The sequence below is a fragment of the Schistocerca serialis genome, chromosome 4 (assembly GCF_023864345.2).
Source record: "Schistocerca serialis cubense isolate TAMUIC-IGC-003099 chromosome 4, iqSchSeri2.2, whole genome shotgun sequence".
NCBI classification, from domain to species: Eukaryota; Metazoa; Arthropoda; class Insecta; order Orthoptera; family Acrididae; genus Schistocerca; species Schistocerca serialis.
This window is the reverse complement of record NC_064641.1, coordinates 245,312,223-245,335,427: the sequence shown is the minus strand read 5'-3', so window position 1 is coordinate 245,335,427 and position 23,205 is coordinate 245,312,223. Positions and strand designations below refer to the sequence as shown.

The 23,205-nt window shown below is 39.3% G+C and overlaps 1 protein-coding gene across 9 annotated transcripts in view; it reads right to left on the bottom strand.

The window, feature by feature from the left end:
- LOC126473643 (transmembrane GTPase Marf) overlaps positions 1-23,205 on the bottom strand; it is a 180,187-nt gene that overhangs the window by 39,477 nt on the left and 117,505 nt on the right. For all 9 annotated transcript variants that reach the window (XM_050100836.1, XM_050100834.1, XM_050100837.1 and 6 more), the window contains 3 exons: positions 16,899-17,006; positions 3,830-3,983; positions 3,377-3,693 (listed from right to left, as the gene is read on the bottom strand). In XM_050100836.1, the coding sequence (XP_049956793.1) occupies positions 3,377-3,693; positions 3,830-3,983; positions 16,899-17,006 (579 nt within the window). The remainder of the gene's footprint in view (positions 1-3,376; positions 3,694-3,829; positions 3,984-16,898; positions 17,007-23,205) is intronic.

Here is a 23,205-nt window from a genome sequence, read left to right as displayed (position 1 = left end):
CAAAGAGAATCCACAGACGCCAATTCCATAACAACGAGATGAAGCTGGTGGCTCTAAAATTTCTGAAAACTGGAATGCAAGCTGTCGATTACTGAAATATCAGCACTGAAGGGACAAAAAAAGGATATGCAAAGTAAAAGGTACATCAGGTTGAAGGTGCAATTATTCAGATAGTTGTAACAGCCTGTGGACTTGATCTTAGGAAATTCAACCAACGTAGTGCGAACAATGTCTTCTAAGTTTAGATTAAAACAAGACGATCAATGAAATAACAAAATAGTTAACATTTTCAACAGTCAGAAAAATTCTGATTTTGAACATAACACCCTAGAACTGGTCCCTAGAAAATACCACAGAAGAACTGTATGTTTCAGAAAGAGTGACTAAAACAGCATGGAAGTTGAAGATGGAAAAAAGACTATCGGCACATAAAAGAAGATTCCAGAACACACAAGGCAAAATATTTTGGAATTTTATTGAGGAATGTTAATTTAATCTTCTAATTTGCCCATGCAAAAGAGTTTGTGTTTCCATTCAAATAGATGGAGAAAATGTTCAGAAGTGTGGCTCTTCTGAAAACGGCACTAAAACATCAAGTCACATACAGTGCTGAAACTTGGCAGATGTTAATGCAGCTCCATTTTGTACAAAATTTCATAAAGAATGTAAGAAGGTAAGTGAAATATATGAAAAGAATAGTTGCTAAACACCATATAGCAGAGATGCTGAGTCGCAGCTAGGCACAACAAAAAGACTGTCCGAAAGCAAGTTTTTGGCAAATGAGGCCTTCGTTGGAGATAAGACAAAACACACACACACACACACACACACACACACACACACACACACACACACACATACACAATCGTTGTCTCTGGCTGCAGAGGTCACAGTAGTGGTGTGTGTGTGTGTGTGTGTGTGTGTGTGTGTGTGTGTGTGTGTGTGTGTGTGTGTATTTCCAATGAAGGCCTTGCTGGCCAAAAGTTCACTTTCTGACAGTCTTTTTTTGTGCTTCTGTGCGAGTCAGCGTCTCCACTATATGGTGAGTAGCAACTATTCTTTTCATAATATTGTTACACTCCATTCTGGAATTTAAAATGTTGAAAACATAAGTACAGTTAGACTTTAACTTCCTGTCAACAATGAGGTCACTGGAGATGGAGCACAAGCACAGACTGAGAAGGAAACTGGTTGTGCCCTTTCAATGGAACCATCCCAGCATTTTCTTTAGCAATTTAGGGAAATCATGGAAATCCTAAATTTGGATGGTCAGGTGGGGATTTTACCTTCATCTTCCTCAATATGAATCCATTAACCTCCTCAATATGAACCCATTGTCGTACCATTGCACCACCTCACTGTCTATCAAAACTGAAGATGATCGAATTGGGAACAACTTTCAGATTGGCTCACTTGGTACATAATAACTGCCGTAGTTCAACAAGTGCCTCCTCCCCCCCCCCCCCCCCCCCCCCCACGCACACACACATATATATTGCTCCCATGCTGGCCACAATGTTGGCAAGGAGCTCTCAAGGATCAGCATTCTATTCCTCTACCCCTGCAGCTGACAAATGCTGGATGGTTATTGGTGCATGTTGACATATACAATATGTCTCTCTAATGCATCCCACACACGTTCTGTGATATTTAAGTCAGGGAAATGGGTTGCCCAGTCCATTAGCCAAATATCTTCTCATTCCAAGAGCTCCTTCATCTGTGCTGTTAGATGCGGTCATGCCCTATTACCCATTAAAAATCAAGTCAGGGCCAAATGTGCATGATCAAAAAAATAAATAAATAAATAAATAAATAAATAAAATCACAAGTTGATGGAGTACAGTGTCACAATGAAGTTGACCGGTGGGTGAACCATGTTCAATGATTTGGAGGTCAGTAGGCCCATTCAACATTACGTCACTCCACAACGTAATACTTACAAAAATCATGTTTGACAATGTTCCTGGGTGCATTACGTGTTTCCACCTCTTGTGATATAATGTGGTGAGGTGTAAGGTTGCCTGGGGGCACTGATGTCCAAATCTTTGAACATGGCACCCTCACCCTCACAGAGTCAACGTTCCTGTGACACTGTACTCCTTCCACATGTGCGTCTTTTCAGTGGTGCATTTGGCCCTCATTTCACTTTTATGGATGACAATGCACGACAACATCAAACAGCGCAGGTGGAGCAGTTCTTGGAAAAAGAGGATATTTGGCAAATAGTCTAGCCTGTGTGTTCCCATATGTGGTGGGGAGACGTTGCAGCATGTCCACGTGCACCAACAACCATCCAGCGATTGTTAAATGCACTGGTGCAGGAATGGAACACCATACCACAAGAGCTCTAATCTTGGAACCAGCATGGAAGAACATTGCAGAGCATACACTGCCATCCATGGCAATCACACATCCTGTTAAGAACCTTTTCCACCTTTTTTAATGTCCAGGGGACCAGCACAAATCAACATGACTTCAGTGTAATTATTGTGTCTTTGAATAAAATATAATTTTTGTTCATTTCTTGGTGTATTTCTTTCTTTTCCTTCCTGTACTATACAGTAGACGTTCCTTCTATACATGGTCCAAGTTTCATCGAGCTATGGTACTTGGTAGTGACACATGATGTGAAAATTACTTACCTCTATAAGTTTGCAGTTTTTGTGTGTGTGTGTGTGTGTGTGTGTGTGTGTGTGTGTGTGTGTGTGTGTGTGTGTGTCGGGGAATGCTCAAATTCTGCACAGGTTAATTTAATTCTATAGGGAACATACATGCAAAACTTCATTCAACTTTCAGATGGTCATGTGTGGGCAACTCCTAAGACCATTCACCACACATGGAATGCCCATAATTTAATAATTTAAACATCATGTCATTTACACTTGTAGAAATGGACAAAGCATTACTTACAAGATGTTTACTAGCAAGTATTCAACTATGGAGGGAAGTAGAAATCAGATCAAACAACAGAAATATATTGTGAAGTTCTTTGGAGGAGGCTTATAAAGATAGTAATAATGATATCAAAAATTATTACTGCAGCTAGACTACATTTTATGTTTAGTTGTAGTTATGCTCCTGAAGTGGAATTAGTTGAGAAATTTTATTTTATGATTTATCACATAAGAAACAAATTTAAGATGATGAAAGGACTTATTTTGCTTTGTAAAATCAGAAACACGTAATTAACGTGGTACCAGTGAAAACAAGCAGTATGGTAAGTCACCATGGACCTTTAAAAATCGGGCTCAGCTACTTTATCATCATTTATCACTTGAAAGAAAAGCTGTCTAATCATTAGATCTTGAAGTTTACAAAAATGCGAGAAGTGAAAGCTGTCCTAAAATCGATACCATCGTTATAATGAACCACTTACCCTTTGCTCGACATCTTCAACCATCTGGTGTATTTTTTCCTTCATTTCCTGAGTAATCATTCGCAGCTGCTGTTCCGTGTAGTTAAGTCTGTCATAAAGTTCCTTTTTTGCCAGAGCTTTTTCAGATTTCAACTGCTCAGCACGCTCATAGACACCATCCATTACTGTGTGTATCTCCGAAGCAATAAGTTTTCCTCTTTGGGAGTGCTGTGCAAATTTTGTTTTCACTGCACTTTTAGAAATGCATTCTTCAAACTTTCGTTCAAAATCCTGAAATTCGAAGTATCGCGTAGGAAATCCTTCTGCCAGAGCACCAGCTGCCAAAAGACACAAAATTAACAAACTGTACTTTATGCAGACAAATTTCATATATTTCTTTCTACGTCTTGAAGTGTTATTCATAACTTATATTACAAAAACAGTTGATCTATGTGTTGAAATTATATTACAAACCATGAGCAGGTTGTCCCTTTTGCTCCATCAGCCTTGCTTGTAAGACCTCCTTAGCGGACACAAAAAATATCCTCTCATTAGCTTCCTTCTGGGAACAAACTTTCAGCTCTCTCACAAGAAAATCAACTGTTCGTTCCATATGTTGTCCTCTTACCTACATTATTAATAAGAACAAAAGATAAAAAACAATAAGAAACATACAGCACAAATAAGAAATTTAAAATATGAGCATGAAACCTGCTACTGTATACAAAATCAGTAGATACGATGTGCACAGATAATGAACTGCTAGAGGAAAACATTTATCATTTTAAGTAATTGGAGATAGAGATACATATGGATTATTAACACTGTCTAGAAATCAATACATATTTTAAATTCTGTAGTTTCAGTTTACACACAGGAAATGAGTTTCTGTGTGTGTGTGTGTGGGGGGGGGGGGGGGGGGGGGGCTGATTTTCTTACTCTGACGAAGAGTGGAGCTTGTAATGAAAAAGAAGAAAGTAAAGGGAGAGTTTTCCTTCCATTTTTAAAAACTGTCACCGATTGCATCAGCAGGGTACTCAGAAAATGAGGTATTGCAAGAAATGTGCGTGAATATTTGAACCCTGCAAAAGTCCTATGCCCACTGCTTGCCAATTCTTCCCCATAACAAACTCCACAGCATACACTGGCACAACTCCGTGATCTTACACAGCAGTCTTCACGATATCATGAACCAACCATTGCATGGCTACATGTCAACAGCTGGGCTCGCTGAACTTGTTTGAATCTGTAATAATTATCTGAATCATTACTGCCTCTGACGATGTTCCCAGCACTGGAAGATGAAACATTGGGCAGGGAGTTGTGCCTTGGACCATGGCCTAATGCTTATTATTCAAATATCAGCAATGTCGATTCTACTGTCAATGCTTTAATTTGCTATCAAATATGATATACAGAGATAGTTCAAGGTAAACTGGTGTGTAATTTGTAATAGTTATTAGTTCCCTTCTGAAATACACAACTGGATAAAATTTAAGATTAATTCTTTAATTTCACGAGGGAACAACGCAACAACACAAAAATTAAATTAAGAAGTAACCTAGCAACATTGATTAAACAATTATTAGGAAAAAACTAACTATCTAGTTACTTGTAACAAGTTGTGCATTTTCAACTTTTCGTGGCATAATGAATAGTCCATTAAATTTCAGACATGCAGCTGCGCAAATAAAATTTCTTCCACTGACATTTCGATCACGTATCATCCAGTCATCCTCAGAGTGAGTCACAAGACTGACAATAAAGTGCCAAGTGCTGTCTTATATGGTACACCATGGTGGTAGTGCACATGCAAATCACAGACGCTGGTCAGCAGCAAAGAGATATGCTTACACATGTGCTGCCTGTGGCGAAGGCATACAAACATTAGATTCACTTATCGATGTATGTTTGGCAGCGGTGACACCATGTCAACTTCTCTGCAGTTCAATTACCCCAAGAGCCGGATTCGATGCTTTGTCCAAATTAAAACCATTCTCTCTATTAATTAAATTATTAGCTAATCTAATCTCTTTAGCTTGCCTGAAGGCATAATTCCAAAACGAAGAGGTGGATGTTAATATCTTCACATCACTATAGTTCATGGAATGCCCTGTAACAATACAATAATACAATGTTTGGCCATAGCTGACTTGTCTGGCTGTGATATGCATGTGTATCTTTGATATTTCACACATCTCTCATGAACGGTGGATGTCGTTTGACCTATGTATGACTGCTCACAATTTCTGCAAGGAATCCGATACACACCCACATTATGAAGCAATAAATCCTTTACAGAGGCGAGTAAAGCTGCAATCTTCGTGGGAGGCTGGAAGATCACCTTAACACAGTGTTTCTCGAGAATACGGCCTATCTTCACGGAAAGGGCACCCATATAGGGCAAAAATGCACTTGATCTGAAGAAATTACAATCTTCTCCCCCAGCATGTACCTGCATCCTAGGTTTTACACTAAATGCTCTATGAATTTGTTGCGAAGAAAATCCATTCGCTTTGAAAATGCTCTTGGGAGTGTGAGAGATCTTCATGCAAATTATCTTTATTGAATATGCAGTTCGCCCTATGTACTAAGGTCTTAAGGACAAAAATGGTTCAAATGACTCTGAGCACTATGGGACTTAACTTCTGAGGTCATCAGTCCCCTAGAACTTAGAACCACTTAAACCTAACTAACCTAAGGACATTACACACATCCATACCCGAGGCAGGATTCGAACCTGCGACCGTAGCGGTCTCGCGGTTCCAGACTGTAGCGCCTAGAACCGCTCGGTCACTCCGGCCGGCTCTTAAGGACAGATATGGTCTGTGAACAGTGATGGCAGCTACTTCATGTAGATATAGATTTGTATGTGTTGGTTTATGATATACAACATGTCCTAATGTGCCATAAACTTTACGGCGGATGACAACATCCAAAAAGGGAAGGCAACCGTCTTTTTCTATTTCCATAGTAAATTTGATGCTAGCATGGGTAGAATTCAAATGCTCAAGAAATTGATGTAATTCATCCAGCCCATGTGGCCATACTACAAAAGTGTCATCCATGTGCCTCCAGAAGACCACTGATTTAAAACCTGCCAAGTCCAGTGCCTTGTGCTCGAAGTCTTCCACAAATAAATTAGCTACCATAGTAACTCCATCGATCTGCTCATAAAATTGACCATTAAACTGAAAATAAGATGACAAAAGTACATGTTCAAATAAGGCTGTGATGATGTTATCAAGATGTTGGCCAATGAGAGATGAAGAGCCTGGTATACCATGATAACACATCAAAACTAACAAGCACATTCATACTATTTAGCCTGACATTGCTAAGTCTCTGAATAAAATACATAGAATTATGAATAAGGAGACTACATTTACTTAACAATGGTTTTAATAAGGAAGCTAAATATTTGGCATAAAAATACGTTGGTGAACCAATAGTGCTCATTATAGGCCGCATAGACAAATCCTCTAGACGTTCATCCTTATCCATCTTGTGAACTTTAGGAAGCCCATAAAATCTCGGTGGTACTGCAACTCGCACTTTTAAACTCCTTACGACTTTCTTTGGTGGTGATGAGGCGTCCAGCAAGGCAGCAATCCTTATTGTCACCTTCTTAGTAGGATCTCTATTAATTTCCCGGTATGCACCAGAACTAAGCAGACCACACTTTTCCTGGTAGACTTCCTGAGCCAAAAGAATGGTAGCATTACCTTTATCAGCAAGCACGCAGGACGACTATGTCAGTATCCTCACGCAGCTTTCGTATCGCAAATCCCTCTTCCTTGAAAACATTACTTCTTTGTGGACGATGTTTCGCAATTGCTTGGCAGCTTTCACGTCTTTCTTCAGCTGAATCCTCTGATAGTGACCAGACAGCTTCTTCAATGACACTGATGAAAGATGATATTGGCATGGTCTTCAGAGTAGGGGCAAAATTTAGCCATTAACTTAACACAGATAAGACGACCAGCATCTGTGACCTGCATGTGCAGCACCACCGTGGTGAAGCATATAAAACCGTGCTTGGCACCTTGTCGTCAATCCTGTGACTGACTCTGAGGATGGCCGGACGATATGTCGCTGAAATATCAGTGGAAGAAATTTTATTTGCGCTGCTGTATGCCTAAAATTTAATGGATTACAACAGGTTATTTGAACAGATATGGCAGACAATGAATAGACAAACAGCAGAAACAAGTGGCCAGAACAGCTTGAGAATGTGCTAAAAGAATGGAAGAATAGATTAACGATTTCAGCAAAGCAGAATAACTGGGGAATTACAAGAAGAAAAATATTTTAAAAATATGGAGACGAAGTGGGAGTTTGAATAATACAATTAAGAAATGGAAGTTAAAATTAACTTTAGGATGGGAGTTACTGAATTTTTAACATGCAGTTTGAAAATGAGCTGAGCCAATGAGTTTGCCGATGCTCAGTTATTAGCAGTGAAGGGAGTCTTAGATCTTCCACATATATGTGAGAATGAAAAGGTTGGAGTACAGCAAATGATTAACTTGAAGATAATGGAACACTGGGTTGTAATGCTGATAGCTGCTAAATCTTAGCATGTAAGTTGTGAAGTTTCCTATGACAACAAACAAGAAAGAATTTATCATGAAGAAGCAGTTAAATTTTACACAATGGAAGTTTTACAATTAAACAGCATCAAATGACTAGAGGAAACAACATTCAGCAGTAATGGAGGTGGTAACAGCTTTTGCAATGACATAATCAATGTTTCTGGGACTATAAGGAGGTTCAAAAGAGAATTATTAATATTTAGTGTAGTTAACACAAGAGAGATTGCAGAAAACAGAGAAAATGGAATACAGGAGGATGGGGATTTTATAAAAAAGATGAGAGGAAAATCAAAGAAGCAAATAAATGTAAGATTAACTTGAAAGAGAAGACATGTCAAAGTTGATGCAAAAGGAAAGAAATGGATTTTTCAGGTGGCAATAATTAAAGTTAAGGACACAGAAATATGAAGAGCATATCTCAGTGTACAGAGTAAACAGAAAACAGTGACTTCACAATGTTACTACACTCATTTTGTGGAACGCTTACGCCGCATCCACACCAGATGCGCCATGCAAAAATGCATGATACAGAAAAGTGCAGACCAGGCTAGAATCACGCAGAGCCTTGTATGTACGCAGCAATGTTCCAGTGTGCACACGTGAAGGAACCATTTCCTTTTATGTACCAACACTGTGGAACTTGTTCATTGTTGCGCAGAACAGCATAGTTTGCCGTCCACATCGATGCACAACGCTGTGCCAAACTTCTCCCTTGGATGGTATGACATAATTCACTTTTTAGTATAAACTGACAAGGTTGTGGAGCTATCTATATTACTTGGTGACTGACAGATTGCAGTGACAGTGGGCTGTGTTGCCAGTGTGGATACAGCCATGCTTCACAAGGCACTGCGTGGACCCACGAGGCAGGCAACATCGTGAGCACATAGTGCTCAAGAAAGAACTACGATTGGGTGGCGGCTGGCTCCTAGCACTCAACATGCTGCAATGTCAATCACAAAGTAGTTTTAATCATAGCACAGTACCATGACAGTTACAGGGTAACTAAGAATGTATGATGTACAACAAAATTTCAGTGGATATATTTTACAAAATTTAGCATAGTATTTGGACAAGGGCAGCAGTCATGATATCTGACTAGAATCAAATAATTATGTTCGTGGCACATGAAATAGGGAAAAAAGGAAAAGAAAAATCTTAGTTTTCAAGCTGTTATTCAGTGGCGGCTCGTGGGCAAACATTCTGGATGTTCACAAATATTTAGATTCAGATAAATATGATGGTGTGAAATTAATAGCCTCTCCTGTATAAAAGTTATGCTTATCAACATATTTACACAACTACAGCCACTGCCAATAACAATAATAATATGCACAATGTGCCTGAAAAAAAGAAAATATTGTTTTTGGGTAATTTTGTACATAAGTAAGTACAGTTTAGGCAAGAACAAAATAACATGTAAGCTTTCGTTACCCTATGTTTCACATTTTTGTGTAAGTGGGAGTTCACGGTTTTTGATTTTTTTGGATGAACATACAATATCCCTAACACATGTAATACATTAACAAATTCACTGGTGGACTGAAAATCAGACATTATTAGGTTGCAACCACACAACAACTTAGGCTTATTATACACTTCTTTGTCTGCTTCTAGTCCCACTTATTTGATTTAGTCACTTTCTCAGTCGATGGATCTGGTCTGGGAGGTCCTAACTCCTTTATGCCTAGCTTTCCCTGGTAATTTTCTTTTCTGTTAGCATGTAAAACAGATTCAACAGAGTTCGTGTTGACACTTCACACAAAAGTAAATTCCAGCACAATAAACAACCAACTCCAAACACAAACTGCCATTTGTGGAAATGATTATGTTTATGTAGTTCTATCTACCAACATGATCGCTTGACTAGAACAGAAATCAGGCACTGAGAACCATAAGGGCCAAAAGCACACCGTCATCTATCCCACATTTAACAGAATATCAAAGAAACCAGTGAGACAGCTCTTCGTGAATGTTCATATATACACTGTGGGCCTACAACACTGATAAACCTGACTCACCATAAGCTCAACAGATATGAGAAGCATGAGTAAATGCTACAGCAATCGACGATGACGTACTTTATGTTTCTCAATGCCTCAAATGGATTATTGTATGATAAAATCATAAACTTAATATATTATCTCTCATTCATAATTATCATCCATAGTCCCATATGTATTAATGTCCGATCTATTTTTACTATTTAGTGAGTGAAATGGCACATCTGAGGAGTGCGCTACCATCTAGCAGGATTTATGTGAAGCAAAAGGGGACAAAAATCTGCTGCACCGTGCTGCAGATACAAATCCATATGTATCTGGCCTGCAAGGCAGTTACCTCACGGCAGTTGTGCATGCACAAAAGCTCCTTAAAACGTGCACAACTGAAAGTGTGCTCGCAAACCCTGATGCCAAGTTTCATGGAGTGTAGTGGAGTACCAACATAGCATTGCACGGTAGATTTAGTGCTTTGTATTCCAGATCACCACTTTTACATTATGTTTAACATCATTCAAAGAAAAATAGCCAATAACTTCAAAAAGTGTCAAAAGTTAGGGTGTTAATGTGTTCTTACACAACCAGTTGCCACTGCTGTTTCTTCACATGATATCCTCGAGCTTTTGACAGTTGTTTCCATCGTGCTCATCATCATCATCATCAGGAATAAAACTACTGTCCGCCAGAATTGACATGGTGATCTCTTTATACAGGCAAAGTAGCAATGTATGGAACATTACAGATGGAGTGCTAAAATGAGGCATGTGTGGAAAGGTGTTGGTGACAAGTTTTAACTGCTAATGGCACCTCCCTGCAAGTGTCTGGAAGCCGTTTTTATTCAAAATGTTGCAGCTTGAAATGACTTACTTCTACAAATAATGTTACTAATAAATAACTGATAGCACTCTCACTTTTTCACTTTTGCAATGTACTTAAGATATGTCAAACACAAATCCTAATGTTAGTAAGTTGGCTTACAACTTCCTTTAGTCTTACAACTATTCCAGCAATCAAGTAATTTAATCCTTTCAGATAATGTACACAGCATAATCATAATATACTACAGTACCTCCTATGCATATTAGTATCACATGCAGTGCACGACATGCAAATTAGTGTTTATGGTATCCAAAGCATTAATTTTAAATTCTGGCAATGCTAATTGCAAATAATCTAAAAAGTGCTACACACAAAATTCTTGCATTTTAATTATAGTTTTTTGCTTTTTCAACAGTTTTTACCCAAAGTTCAATGTGTAGTGTTGGTATAAATACACCCGGAGAAAGTTCGTCTGTAGCTGAAAACGACATGCAAAGTTTTCTTTTTGTGAAAAAAGATAATTATGACAATGAAGTATCACAACCAGTTTTGACCTTGCAGTAAGTCATCACTGTAGAATATATTTGAAAAGAAAGAAACGAGAGAAATAGTTAACTACTAAGAAACTAAATTACAAAATGAAATTAACTCCTGCACACACTTGAATATGAAATATAATAATTTCCCAAAGTACAACTGAACAGGCCCAGAGAGGTAATCACAATGTAATCATATCAGCACCCTGATTGTCTGAATGGAAGTCTACAACTGACTATGTAGTAATATTAAAACTGGTAACCTTTAAATATAGGAGGGAAAAAAAACCACACATTTATGATGAATCCTGCGATATACCCTTTTCAAAGTGAAAACTTGTAAAATATTTAATAGTAACTACTGGTGTAGGTAAGCTATATGAACACTAAAAGTAGGTAAATGATAACTACCTACAAAAGTATTTTTCAAGTGGCAAACTGGTCACCTGTGACCTGTGGTTGCAAGTATACAGTAACCAGCCAGTATGAAAAAATGTTAAACAAGTTACTATTAGTCTTTTTTTTTTGTTGGGGTTCCTTTGTCTGTTACTCACTTTTGTCTAAGAGTAGCTTGACTTAACAGTTAGGCCACAATGGGTGTTTAGTATGCACCTGCAAACACCAGTGATCAGTTTTCCAATTAGACACATGTGCGGCAGGTGGTATTTTATCAGTTCTAGTTCTTGGTTATACCAGCAGTGATTTAATTTTTTTTAGTAGTTCTTACTTGTAGAAGGATGTAGCTCACAGTTAATTTTATAGTGTGAATATCTTCTTATATCCGAGATTAAAAACTACCCACCAGGTTAGCCAAGGGTACTAATGCGCTGCTTCCTGGACTCGGGTAGGTGCGCCAGTCCCAGATTGAATCCGCCCAGCAGATTAACAACGAGGACCAGAGTGCCAGCTAGCCTGGATGTGGTTTTTAGGCAGTTTTCCACATCTAACTATGTGAATACTGGGCTTCAGTTACAAAGCACACAGACATTTAAAAAAAATGTTCGCACTATTTCATGTCTTACACTACACACAAACAGCAGGGGTACACTAATTCTACATCTACATCCACACTTCGCAAGCCACCTGACGGCATGTGGTGGAGGGTACTCGTGGCGGAGGGTACCTTGAGTACCTCTAGCGGTTCTCCCTTCTATTCCAGTCTCGTATTGTTCGTGGAAAGAAAGATTGTCGGTATGCCTCTGTGTCGGGTCTAATCTCTCTGATTTTATCCTCATGGTCTCTTCGTGAGGTATACGTAGGGGGGAGCAATATACTGCTTGACTACTCGGTGAAGGTATGTTCTCGAAACTTCAACAAAAGCCCATACCGAGCTACTGAGTGTCTCTCTTGCAGTCTTCCACTGGAGTTTATCTATCATCTCCGTAATGCTCTGTAACGAAGCGTGCTGCTCTCCGTTGGATCTTCTCTATTTCTTCTATCACCCCTGTCTGGTACGGATCCCACACTGGTGAGCAGTACTCAAGCCGTGGGCGAACAAATGTACTGTAACCTACTTCCTTTGTTTTCGGACTGCATTTCCTTAGGATTCTTCCAATGACTCTCAGTCTGGCATCTGCTTTACCGACGATTAATTTTATATAGTCATTCCGTTTTAAATCACTCCTAATGCCTACTCCCAGATAATTTATGGAATTAACTGCTTCCAGCTGCTGACCTGCTATAAAGTAGCTAAATGATAAAGGATCTTTCTTCCTATGTATTTGCAGCACATTACACTTGTCTACATTGAGATTCAATTGCCATTGTCTGCACCATGCGTCAATTCACTGCAGATCCTCCTGCATTTCAGTACAATTTTCCATTGTTACAACCTCTCGATATACTACAGCATCATCCGCAAACTTCCGATATTATCCATAAGATAATTTATGTATACTGTGAATAGCAACGGTCCTATGACACTCCCCTGTGGCACACCTGAAATCGCTCTTACTTCGGAAGACTTCTCTCCATTGAGAATGGCATGCTGTGTTCTGTCATCTAGGAACTCTTCAATCCAATCACACAATTGGTCTGATAGTCCATATGCTCTTACTTTTTTCATTAAATGACTGTGGGGAACTGTATCAAATGCCTTGCTGAAGTCAAGAAACACGGCATCTACCTGGGAATCCGTGTCTATGGCCCACTGAGTCTCGTGGACGAATAGTGCGAGCTCGGTTTCACACGATCGTCTTTTTCGAAACCCATGCTGATTCCTACAGAGTAGATTTCTAGTCTCCAGAAAAGTCATTATACTCGAACATAATACATGTTCCAAAATTCTACAACTGACTAATGTTAGAGATAATTCTGCACATCTGTTCGATGTCCCTTTTTGAAAATGGGGATGACCTGCGCCCTTTTCCATCTTTTGGAACGCTATGCTCTTCTAGAGGCCTACGGTACACTGCTGCAAGAAGGGGGGAAAAGTTCCCTCGCATACTCTGTGTAAAATCAAACTGGTATCCCATCAGGTTCAGCTTCCTTTCCTCTTTTGAGTGATTTTAATTTTTTTCTATCCCTTTGTAAATCTATAGATATCTACCATTTTGTCATATGTGAGACAATCTAGAGAAGGAACTACAGTGCAGTCTTCCTCTGTAAAACAGCTTTGGAAAAAGACATTTAGTATTTCGGCCTTTAGTCTGTCATCCTCTGTTTCAGTACCATTTTGGTCACAGACTGTCTGGACATTTTGTTTTGATCCACCTACCGCTTTGACATAAGACCAAAATTTCTTAGGATTTTCTGCCAATTCAGTACGTAGAACTTTACTTTCATATATAAAAACAAAGATGAGGTGACTTACCGAACAAAAGCGCTGGCAGGTCGATAGACACACAAACAAACACAAACATACACACAAAATTCAAGCTTTCGCAACAAACTGTTGCCTCATCAGGAAAGAGGGAAGGAGAGGGGAAGACGAAAGGAAGTGGGTTTTAAGGGAGAGGGTAAGGAGTCATTCCAATCCCGGGAGCGGAAAGACTTACCTTAGGGGGAAAAAAGGACAGGTATACACTCGCACACACGCACATATCCATCCACACATACAGACTCTGTATGTGTGGATGGATATGTGCGTGTGTGCGAGTGTATACCTGTCCTTTTTTTCCCCCTAAGGTAAGTCTTTCCGCTCCCGGGATTGGAATGACTCCTTACCCTCTCCCTTAAAACCCACTTCCTTTCGTCTTCCCCTCTCCTTCCCTCTTTCCTGATGAGGCAACAGTTTGTTGCGAAAGCTTGAATTTTGTGTGTATGTTTGTGTTTGTTTGTGTGTCTATCGACCTGCCAGCGCTTTTGTTCGGTAAGTCACCTCATCTTTGTTTTTATATATAATTTTTCCCAAGTGGAATGTTTCCTTCCATTATATTGAACTTTACTTTCAAATTCATTGAATGCCTCCGCATAGCCCTCCTCACACTACATTCCGTTTCGTGTAATTTTTGTTTATCTGCAGGGCTTTGGCTCTTTTTATCTTTGCTGTGAAGTTCCCTTTGCTTCCATAGCAGTTTTCTAACTCGGTTGTTGTACCACGGTGGCTCTTTTCCATCTCTTACGATCTTGCTTGGCACATACTCATCTAATGCATATTGTACGATGGTTTTGAACTTTGTCCACTGATCCTCAACACTATCTGTACTTGAGATAAAACTTTTGTGTTGACCTGTCAAGTACTCTGAAATCTGCTTTTTGTCACTTTTGCTAAACGGAAAAATCTTCCTACCTTTTTTAATATTTCTATTTACAGCTGACATCATCAATGCAGTAACTGCTTTATGATCACCCAGTGGGTACAGAGTAGCGACAGGAAGGGCATCCGGCCACCCTTTGACACTGACATCACCAAATCCATAGTAACGAGGCCGACCCCATGTTGAAGTGGGAAAAAAGCCGTAAGGAAATGATGATGATAATAATGATGATGATGATGATGATGGTGGTGATGATCTGAGAATAAAAACTCAAAACTTCCTTCTATTAAGATGTAACTTTCAGTTTCAACAATTAGAGTGCTGATTATACATTGCAAGGGCCTCTCCTGGCCTGTTCAGGTGTCCTTTGATGAGTTACTACATAACATAGCCAAGTGTATGTTATCATGTATAAAAGTTAGTTTGATTTTGCAGTTTTTTATACAAATAATCTCATGATTACTCTCTTCGAAGCTAAAACCAGTTGTGATACCATTTGTTTCAATCAAGGCTTAAAAAATGCAATTAAAGAATATTTCCTATTGCCATGAACTGTGCTGCATGCAATGTTGGAGTAGTAGCCAGAGCCACTGGCCGGCATGTGCGGGTCACCAATCCAAATGTAATCACCAGCAAATATTTCTTATTTTGTACTTATAGCAATAATGGAAATTCCTGCACGGAACAATATGTCAAAGAAGGGAAAGGCAATCACCTATAGCAGACTGATACATGGTGCATAGACACATGTAGCAGAAAACAGTGTTCTCTAGCTTCTGAACTCTGGCTCTTTTCTAGTAGAAAGTACACACATTCACACACACAAATCCAAATAGACACTAATGTGGCCATGCAATTTTTCCTCTCTAGTCTTTTTACACTTTCATGAGTTATATCGGAGCCCACAGTAATGTCTTGGGTTTCAGTATGTTAGTTGCATTAATGTGTGTACTTTTTATTAGAAAAAGAGCCAAAGCTCAGAAGATAGTGAATACTGTTCTCCTACTAGGTGTGTGTGTGTGTCTCACACTAGTCTGCAGTTTGTGAGTAAAGGAAACAATTCACTGGTATGACAGGACAGAGGAAGAGGAAACTTTTATTAACCAACCTCATGCTTAACACAGACTATAATTCATCCACTATCATCTGGCATTTGTTACAAATAATATCACAAAGATGCTAGACACTACTGTGAGTATCTGCATTGTGCAGGTTGCTGCTACAGCTTGCATCGACAAGGTACAATTTTTCATATTCTGTCTCTTTATACCTTGCTAATCATCATTGCATAATAACTGCATCTATTGTTGCCTACTTGTAAATGTGAACAAGTCATAAACTGTGTGGATGCAAGTAACCATCACACCTTCTGCAGTGATGAGTCCCAACGGGGCAGATTAAAAACAAATAAATCTCAATGTCAACTATCTTTAATATACTATTTGAATGCCACGTGCATATAGTAAAAGCAGCTCAGCATCAAAGCCTATACGAAACAGTTTAGGAAAAATACCATATTCCAACACTATATTTAATTTCATTATTTCAAGACACTGCTCTTAATATCAACAACAATGCTCTCTTCACTGCCACAAACAAAACTGGAGGAAATTTTTCAGAATGTCCAAGAAGCAACAATAGCACTTAAAGACATGAAATAAAAAGTCAGCATAAATCAGACACCTTTGTGCAATTAAAGCCATAGAAAGATACATGCACGGTGTAAAAATACCTGCTGATTTTCTTACCTCACTCTGTTCATTGCGCTGCATTTGGTGAAGAGACATGATTAAAATCTCTCAGCTAATGATGATAAATTATCATACTTCACAAATTCAGTGATGTATTTCACATAACTGTAAGATAGATATCCTTTCTAAATAAGAATATATTACCTGATCCAAAAATTCAGGTTCTGAAGCTGAGGCATCCCATCGATTGTTCAAAATAAAAATATTTGGCTTAGAGAGTCGAGTTGAGACTTTGTGGAAGAAGTTTTTCTCCTGTAAAGAAACACAGAACCAAATTAAATTCAGTATCTCTAGATTTTACATCTGAGAACACTGTTGAATAAAGTCACCTCCAAAGTGACACCACGGAACAGTTTAACGTACTAAAGATATAACACTTAGGAAGGAATGGAGAAGACATGAAGAGGCATATGGGATCAAAATAGCTTGAGTTAGGAAGAGAGAGCCTTATTTAAAGGACAGGACTAACACTAATAAAGATTTTAAGAAGTACTGCAAGCAGCATTGCAGAATTCTTCACTAGGTCATTAAGAAGATAAGAGAAACTGCATACTAAGCACAAAAAATTAAAAATGCAAAGAACAAGGTTATTACAGTTTGGAGCATTATTAGGCATGAAACAAATTAACTAGGTATTGCAAATCGAAATAAACTCTGTGATAACAGTAGCAGCAAGAAAGACACTACAACATTCAAGCATCAGCCACGAGTCTCAATGAATTCTCCCCAACAGTATGAGCAAAAAAGGAGGGGCAAAAAATGGTCCATCAAAGGAAGAGCCATTAGATGTACTTAAGGAGACTGGTCCATGGATACCAGGGGAAACCTTGAAGAAACTGCCAGTTTTCTAATCAGTGTAACTCAAAGAGTAAGATTTGTAAGCCTATATAATGCTCACTATCTTTTAAGACATCTTTTGGGAGCATTTATAGCTTTAGCTCTCAGACTTTTTTTTTTTTTAATTTTACTTTTTTGTTGCAACTGAAATAAAACATGCTAATTATTTATGTACATCAAGGTACATATTACTCAAAATGCAAACAAAGTAGAAGGCTTATTTTTATCTTTAAAGCAGACTATTGAAAGGTTATTGCTGTCAAAAATCGTGGTACAAAAAAATGTTAAGAATGATTATCAAAAATTTTCGAAATGAATTCAGGGTTTTTCTTAAAAAAAAAAAAAAAAAAAAAAAGAAAAAAAAAAAAGGCATTTTATTTTCAAAGTTAAATCACAAGAGCAGTCTACTTTTTAGTTAAGCATGTTTTTCTACTTTTTAGTTAAGCATGTTTTAAGACAGTATACAAAATTTCAGCTCTCTATCTTTAATAGTTTTTAGCCGAAGTGTACCAGAACATGAAATAATTTAAATTTCAGGAAATTCAAGTTAAAGTTAAAACTTGCTTTTCTATTAAACTTTCATAGCACTAATGCATCTCAGGTCCATATTCATCTTGTTTCCTGTGTTGTTCTTCCTCCCTTCTCTTTTTCACACTACTACATCTTATTCTTGCTTCTTCGGTGGCTTCCAACACTCCTTTGGTCAGTGGCTATTAGAACTTGCATATTTAGTCCACCAGGCATTCCCATCAGTTCCATAACATTAAGCCTCGACACTGCATTGTCACTGAAACATGGATCAGCGTCTAGCACACCTATTTTCAAAGTATTTAGTCCTACTAGAACAGTTTTTGCTATCCATTCCCATATACAACTGTTGAAACTTCCGTTTGGAATTTGAGTCCTCCTAGTAAACATTTCTCTAATAATCTTGTGTCACTAAGATCCCTATACATAGGTTTTATAACTTCCATTATAGCAAATGGCAAAGAATTTTTATGGTTGTAGGTCTCACTTTGAGTAATAGCCCTCTGGTAACATCATCATAAATCACTGCCAGGTGGGCAAAGTGCACAATATGGATTGTCTTCTGTGGAGGATTTATGAAAGAGGGTTATCCCATACTACCTTTTTCTTTCCCTCAAGGTCATTTTTATTTTGTCTTATGGATTGTCCATAATAATACTAAAACCTGTCTATTTCTTCATCTGTAAGCCAACCATGCTCACTAATGCACTTACCATCAGCTAATTTCTTTCCCTTCGAATTCCTCTTAAAGTTCCTCATTGCTGTACCTAACTTTTTCTGGACATGTCCAACACATTCCATTTTTTCAATTTTTGTGTCAGCATAAGATCTGGATTCACAAACTTTTTGGTACCCTTTTCAGTCTCCATTACTTATGTGAGATGTATACATCACACCATATTTCTCCACTGACCTGTAAAATGTCTTCCCAACACCTTCATATTCCACTATAACCACTAAAACTAATCAGACAATTATGATTTTCAGTTCCACTAGTACAGCCCAGACAGTACATGGTAATAGATTCCACATCATTGACTTTACAATTGTCCAAAGAGAAAGCCGTCACTACACCTTTTAGGGGACTATGGTCTCTCGGTTGGTGGGATGCATCCAGGGCTGCAGACATACATGTATTGCTGTCATTCATGTCTACATTTTTCTGAACAGCATTTTTCTTACTATCATTTGCTACTTCTTCTAAAGTTTGAAGAATAATTTTATTGTACCTGTCAACCCTTGTAGGGGGAGGTAAGTCCAAGAGAGCACAGAAAATTTGAGCACTTCTGTACCCTTTCCTATACACCTCATAGCATAAGCAAGTTTAATATTTGTGTTATAACTCTCTGTTTAGTTACACCATAAGAATAACCACATTAGCATAACTCACAAACATTACAAACAATTCTTAATTTTGATGCACAACTTCTTCTAGCATCTATCTCCTCAACTACCTTCACACCACTATTGCCACATTCCTTACACTACAAAGCTTTCTTTATTAGTTCAGACAGAGCAGAGTGTTCAACAATAACACAACCTGAATCAATAGTTGGCATCTCTACATTATCAGCATTAATATTGTCAAACCCAATGTCCAAATATTTCAGTTTTAGCTTCAAAGCACGCGTCCCGTGAAACCCACATTCTCAACGTATTGTCCCGCACCACATTCGTAGTGCCCCCGCCCATTATATTCATTACTCGCGGTGCGTTGTAGATTCCTGTAAGAGTTCGGGCACTGTTTGTGCATCTGCACAGAAGAAGAAGATGGTCAAGTGGCCGGTGAGCCTTATATATATATATATATATATATATATATATATATATATATATATACTAAGATGGTATCTGTTCTTTCGGACATGTCCGAAAGAACAGATACCATCAGGGACCAAGCAGCTTGTTAGAATGAAATTACAATGAAATGAAAACCCTTAGGTGCTTACAGGTGTTGACATACGTCAACGGGGACAGATGAAAATGTGTGCCCTGACCGGGACTCGAACCCGGATCATGTGCGAAAGAACAGATACCATCTTAGTACATATATAGTTAAGGCTGACCGGCCACTTGACCATCTTCTTCTTCTGTGCAGATGCACAAACAGTGCCCGAACTCTTACGGGAATCGGCAACGCCCTGCGAGTAATGAGTGTAATGGGCAGGGGCACTACGAATGTAGTGCGGGACAATACATTGAGAATGTGGGTTTCGTGGGATGCGTGCCAGAGATAAGTCCCTGCAGTCGCACTATCCTCTGTGTCCTCGGTGGCTCAGATGGATAGAGCGTCTGCCATGTAAGCAGGTGATCCCGGGTTCGAGTCCCAGTCGGGGCACACATTTTCGTATGTCAACACCTGTAAGCAGCTAAGGGTTTTCATTTCATTGTAATTTCATTCTAATGAGCTGCTTGGTCACCGATGGTATCTGTTCTTTCAGACATGTCCGAAAGAACAGATACCATCTTAGTATATACAAAAATCTTATGCTGCACTTTAATCTTGTAATGAGTCAATGAGTGAAGGTACTTTTCCTGAAAAGAATGGCATAGGCAGCAGTAAAATCCTTTACAAAAGTGGAGATATGGAAGTGATTTCTGATTCTTGACCCATCTCTCTCCTTCCTGTCCTATCAAAAATTTTTGAGACAATAGCTTATAAAAGAATACTGAATCACCTTTCTCAGAGTAATCTGTTGCTCATTTGGTCTTACAAAGATTTCTCAACTCCGAAAAAAAATGTATGACTTCAAGAACTAAGTTCTAGTAGAACTAAAGAAGAAAATTACGCTGTTGACATGAGTCATCTTGCATAGGAAGCTCTTTGACTGTGGAGATCATAAAATTCTACAGGGGATTAAAATAGTATGGTGTAAAAGGTGAGCTCATGCAAGGATTGCGTTCTACATTAACAACAAAAAACTACAGGTCACATTAGCAAACAATGTGTCAGGAATAATACTAAATTCAAAGTGAGGGAACATCAAATAATCGTCTTGCTCCAGTTCGTGATCTACAAAACAATTTACTTAAGACATTACAGGAATCTTCAAGTATTGTAATGTTTGCTGATGCAAGTATACTAGAAAGAGCCCACACACTTTTACGCAAACAAAGGCAAGGAGAATAAAGGAAGGAGATTAGAAATTGTTCACGTTTAACACCTTAACTCTTAGTTTCACAAATTTCATGCAATTCCAAACAAATAATAATGACTTTCGAAGCAGATATCAATATGCGTAAGATGGATGAGGCTCCATGTGCGAAGTTCCTGGGCATCCAGATAGATAATAACTGCCATATGGCACAATCTTCTGGGGAAATGCCACTAACCGGAAAAAAGTATTTACAAAAACACTATAGAAACATGCAATAATAATATTGCGTAAGGTTACTAAGCAAAAATCCTACAGAAATCTCTGCAAAGACCTACAGATTCTCACATTTGCGTGCCAATATATGCCAGCTGCACAGATTATCTTATCAGACAGATCACGGAAGACTTCATCAACGCAACCTACCAAAGAAGGTGGATACCTGACTTGGGAGGTACATAGAGACCAATCGGCACAATGGAAAGCCCAGCGGGATAACTTGATCATCAGGAGGCGGGAAGGGAATGAGAAAATCAACAGCAAGTGTTCACTATAACACAGGTCATCATGTGGTAGCCAGTGCAAAGAAGGAAGAAGGGGAGGGGAAGAGAACGAAAGATCAATGGTGGAACAAGTGCCACATGCAGCATTAACATGAGTAGGAGAACCATCATCAAGAAGGCACATGTCGTGGTCAACAAGAAATTCGTCAATGAGGAACGCCCAACTAGATGAAGAAGCACTGCTCCACAAAGGGTGATGGGCATTAAAATCCCCGAGGAGGAGGAAGGAAGGGGGAGTTGCTGAAGGATGGCAGTTAGAGCACACAGCCAGTCAGCAGGGAGACAGAGATTGCAAACCGTGATGGCCGAGTACAAGTGGACCCCAAATGGCAACCGTTTTCAATGTTGTGCGAAGTGGGATTCATGTACCACCAATATCCATATAGACCAACATGCATGCACCGCCAGAAGCCCTCAAAGGGCCAACCAGGTTCCGATCAAAAGCACGAAGAGACAGTTAGCGAGCATAAGTAAAAAGAAATTCGTGAAGTACGACACAAACTACCGGGTGAAAGGCAATATGGGATTGCAACTCTGGGAGGTGACGGTAGAAGCAATTACAGTTCCACTGAATGTTCATCGAGCCAGAATCTAAAGAGGCAGTAAATGGGTTGGACCCAATCACGCCGACAGGTCGCTGTCTGCCACTAATGACAATGGGGTGACATCCATAAATAAGATGACATACTCAGGTTGTGAGGGGGAGATGGCAGCTCTGAGGGCACCAGAGGGAGAGGGAGAGGGAGAGGGAGAGTGGGAGGGAGGGGCTTGTCCTTGGACTTAGATCTTTTTCGATGGTTGAGGAGGGCAGGGCACAGAGGGAGAGCAGGCATCTGCAAGATCTGGAACTGAAAGAGAGCGGGTGACCTTGTGGTGCACAGACTGTGCATCCCGTGGTCGAATTGTGGTAGCAGTCCTCTGGCCTGGTAGACGCTGGGGGAAAGGGTCCTGGGAGGGAGCCTCTTCACCGGCAGGTGCCGAAGATGGGGGGCACTTCTTCAGCCGGGGAGGGCAAGTGACATCAGAGTGGAGAGATGAGAACCACAGGGGAGGGGGAGAGGAGATGGAGACGGGATTGGGATAAGGAAGATGTAGGAGGAGGAGGAAAGGATGTAACGGAGGCAAAAGTGGAAGACATCAACACTAGGTGGAGTTAGTCGTATTTCTGACGAGCCTAAGTATAAGACAGATGATACAGGGACTTAAACTCTTGTATCTTCTTTTCTTTCTCGTACGCTGGGAAATCTAATGAGAGTGGAGAGTGGTGGTCATGACAATTTACACAAACAGGTGGCAGAACACAGGGACTTCTCTCATGCTGTGGGTTCCTCAGTCATCAAACAGGGGTTCGCCATACAGCGGGAAGACATAAGCCCAAAATGCAAGCACCAAAACCACCTCATGGGTGGTGGGACGTACAGCTTTACA